The 2,367-nt window shown below is 41.3% G+C and overlaps 2 protein-coding genes across 2 annotated transcripts; one reads left to right on the top strand and one right to left on the bottom strand.

The window, feature by feature from the left end:
- Window positions 1-166: 166 nt before the first annotated feature.
- Window positions 167-545, bottom strand: PHALS_01543 (calcium-dependent protein 5; the record flags this gene model as incomplete). Its single annotated transcript, XM_024715953.1, has 2 exons — window positions 167-400; window positions 468-545. 2 exons carry the CDS (start codon window positions 543-545, stop codon window positions 167-169), a joined length of 312 nt encoding a protein of 103 aa, XP_024581600.1.
- A 912-nt stretch (window positions 546-1,457) lies between these two features.
- On the top strand, window positions 1,458-2,213 carry PHALS_01542 (Protease inhibitor protein; the record flags this gene model as incomplete). The annotated part of the gene is made up of 1 exon (XM_024715952.1): window positions 1,458-2,213. One exon carries the CDS (start codon window positions 1,458-1,460, stop codon window positions 2,211-2,213), a length of 756 nt encoding a protein of 251 aa, XP_024581599.1.
- Between the last annotated feature and the right edge of the window lie 154 nt (window positions 2,214-2,367).

Genomic DNA, 2,367 nt, shown 5'->3' with positions numbered 1-2,367 from the left:
GGATCTAGTATAGTGAGCCTAGCATATAAAATGATTGGCTTAGAGGTAGCAAGCGTTTCTGCGAACTAAGGACCTATAATACATTCACTTCACATTTTGCGTTCCACTGCACACTAGTCTCACCAATTTTGCTGTGAATTGTGTTCTTTAAAGGGAATTATAACGCTCAATCGTCGTCGCTGGGGTCGTCAAGTGGATTCCTGTTACGCTTTTTGATAACGCGAAAAAATTCTTTCTCGTTTTTCAGTCCGTCTCCATCACGATCTGCTTCATCAATAATCTCATGCATTTCTTTATCCGTCAAAGTTTCGCCTAGTTCGGTACACACACGCTTTAAGTCTTGGAACGAAATCGTACGTTTTATCATTGTCAAAAAGTTGAAAAAAAATCTCTGTGAGTTCTAAATAGAGAGAAAAAACGTATTTAGATGAGTTGAGTGTCATAAAGTAGACACAATGTGTACGTACTATTTTACCCGTAATCAGTTCAATAAATTCATTAAATTTGATCATCTCCGACTCGTCCTTACCAATATCAGTAAACATCTGATGACTTTCGCTTTCTTTACTTGAAATTCGCCGCCCGCATTGCAGCTTAAAGTTCCCGCATGTCAATGGTACCGCTAGAAGCTGTATCAAAAAGACGGAACGCTTGTTTGACTCCTTCTAGATTTCGTCATCCATTTTTTTCTTATCTGGCTTAGGCTTGCGACGCAGCGCTGCCCGAGACCGCGCAAAAGTTTAAGCGGACATGGTACTTGACTGCAATAAAATCATCATTATCTGTACAAACAGACAAAGTACATGGAGAATATACCATCTATTGTACTGAAACATGATCTGCACCTTTTAGATAATGAATGGATCAATTCTCTCGACTTACAATTTTTGACACTTATAGTCAAGGAAATCTCTATTTTAATAATCCAAACGTGGGATGCTGACTACTTGGACTAGAATAAAAAGATCAAATCCCAAGATATCTTGCACATTATCTCTCCCTCTCTGGCTATCTTCTAAGAAAGTTTTGCGCATGAAAGATCTGATGACATGAAGCAGATTACATTGAGAACGTTAAAGACGAATGACAAGAATTACCGTCTATTCTCATTGCAATACTGGCAGCAGCTTTAAAGGCAGCAAAATCTTGCAGCGGTTTTAAACTGCAAAGTTTTACCGTAGGGGCAGCATTCGCCTTGACCGACATTACGGGCACAAATAACGTACACGAGTTTGTTGACTGCCTCTTTCCAAACTACAAAGAGCGTGCATACTTGCAGCTGTTCACTTTTCCTACTCCTTGCTACTGCACCAGCTGTATGGTACAGGGTGCTTATCCAGGTGACATTCCAGCACATCTCTTAGGATCTTAACGTTGAGTAATTAAAGTCGTAGATTGACATGGTCTTCGTCCAAGGTTTTTATTTTTATACTTACTTACTTCCAACAAAACTGAGCATGAAGCTTTCTATTACTTTCACGTTTGCTGCTGTGACCGTCACGTCATCTTGTGCTACTGTCTCTGCGCTCGATAATCATCACGATAACGCTATCGGTTTTCGTCACAATACCTTACCGTGTACTGACGTGCTTTGCGATGATGACTACGCTCCTGTGTGCGGTTTCGACAACAAAACTTACCCGAACGCGTGCATTTTTCAGGCGACAAACTGCCACACTAATGTCACGATGGCTTATTTAGGGCCTTGTCGTGATAGGTTTGTGAATAACGAGCGGGTACACTCGTCAGCATCGGCTACTTCATCAAACGAGAAAACGCCTTTAATTCGCGACCGTACTCATTCAGCTAACGAAGAACGTGGTGTATCGTTTCATCCAGGTGAAGCAACACCGTTGCTCACCAAAGAAGTCCCTTATTCTAAGCTACAACGTATGATTGATGAGGTTGTAGCTGATGATGTTTTATTAGCTGAAGGTGTACATCCCTACGACTATCTCAAGGGGTTGCATGACAGATTCTCCACCTGGGACTGGAAGCTTTTTGGATCTTTCACCAGCTGGCTTAAGTGGTTGCGCACCATATTCGGTTTAAGAGTGGATAAATCAGCGGAACCGATGAAAGTGCTGAAAAGAATCGATCGAGCTGCTAAATTGCGTCTTGCACAGCTTCGACCTAGCATTTACGCTGACTATGTATCTTACGCCAAGCTTTATAACAAATACCATCTAATACAGGTGATAACAGAACATTGAGTCTCTGTCAAGGACGGATCTTGAGGAAGTAGCACCATTTACTCAGTCACTGTATGTGCTACAGTTACATAAAAACAAAATCAATCGTATTTTGTTATTTTTACGTTCAACGAATCGCGCATGGACCTGCCGTAGACTGAATTTTTCATGCTAG

The sequence above is a fragment of the Plasmopara halstedii genome (genome assembly GCF_900000015.1).
Source record: "Plasmopara halstedii genome assembly, contig: Scaffold_1561, whole genome shotgun sequence".
Lineage (NCBI taxonomy): Eukaryota > Oomycota > Peronosporomycetes > Peronosporales > Peronosporaceae > Plasmopara > Plasmopara halstedii.
Note: the sequence above shows the minus strand (reverse complement) of the source record. Positions and strands in the feature narration are given on the sequence as shown.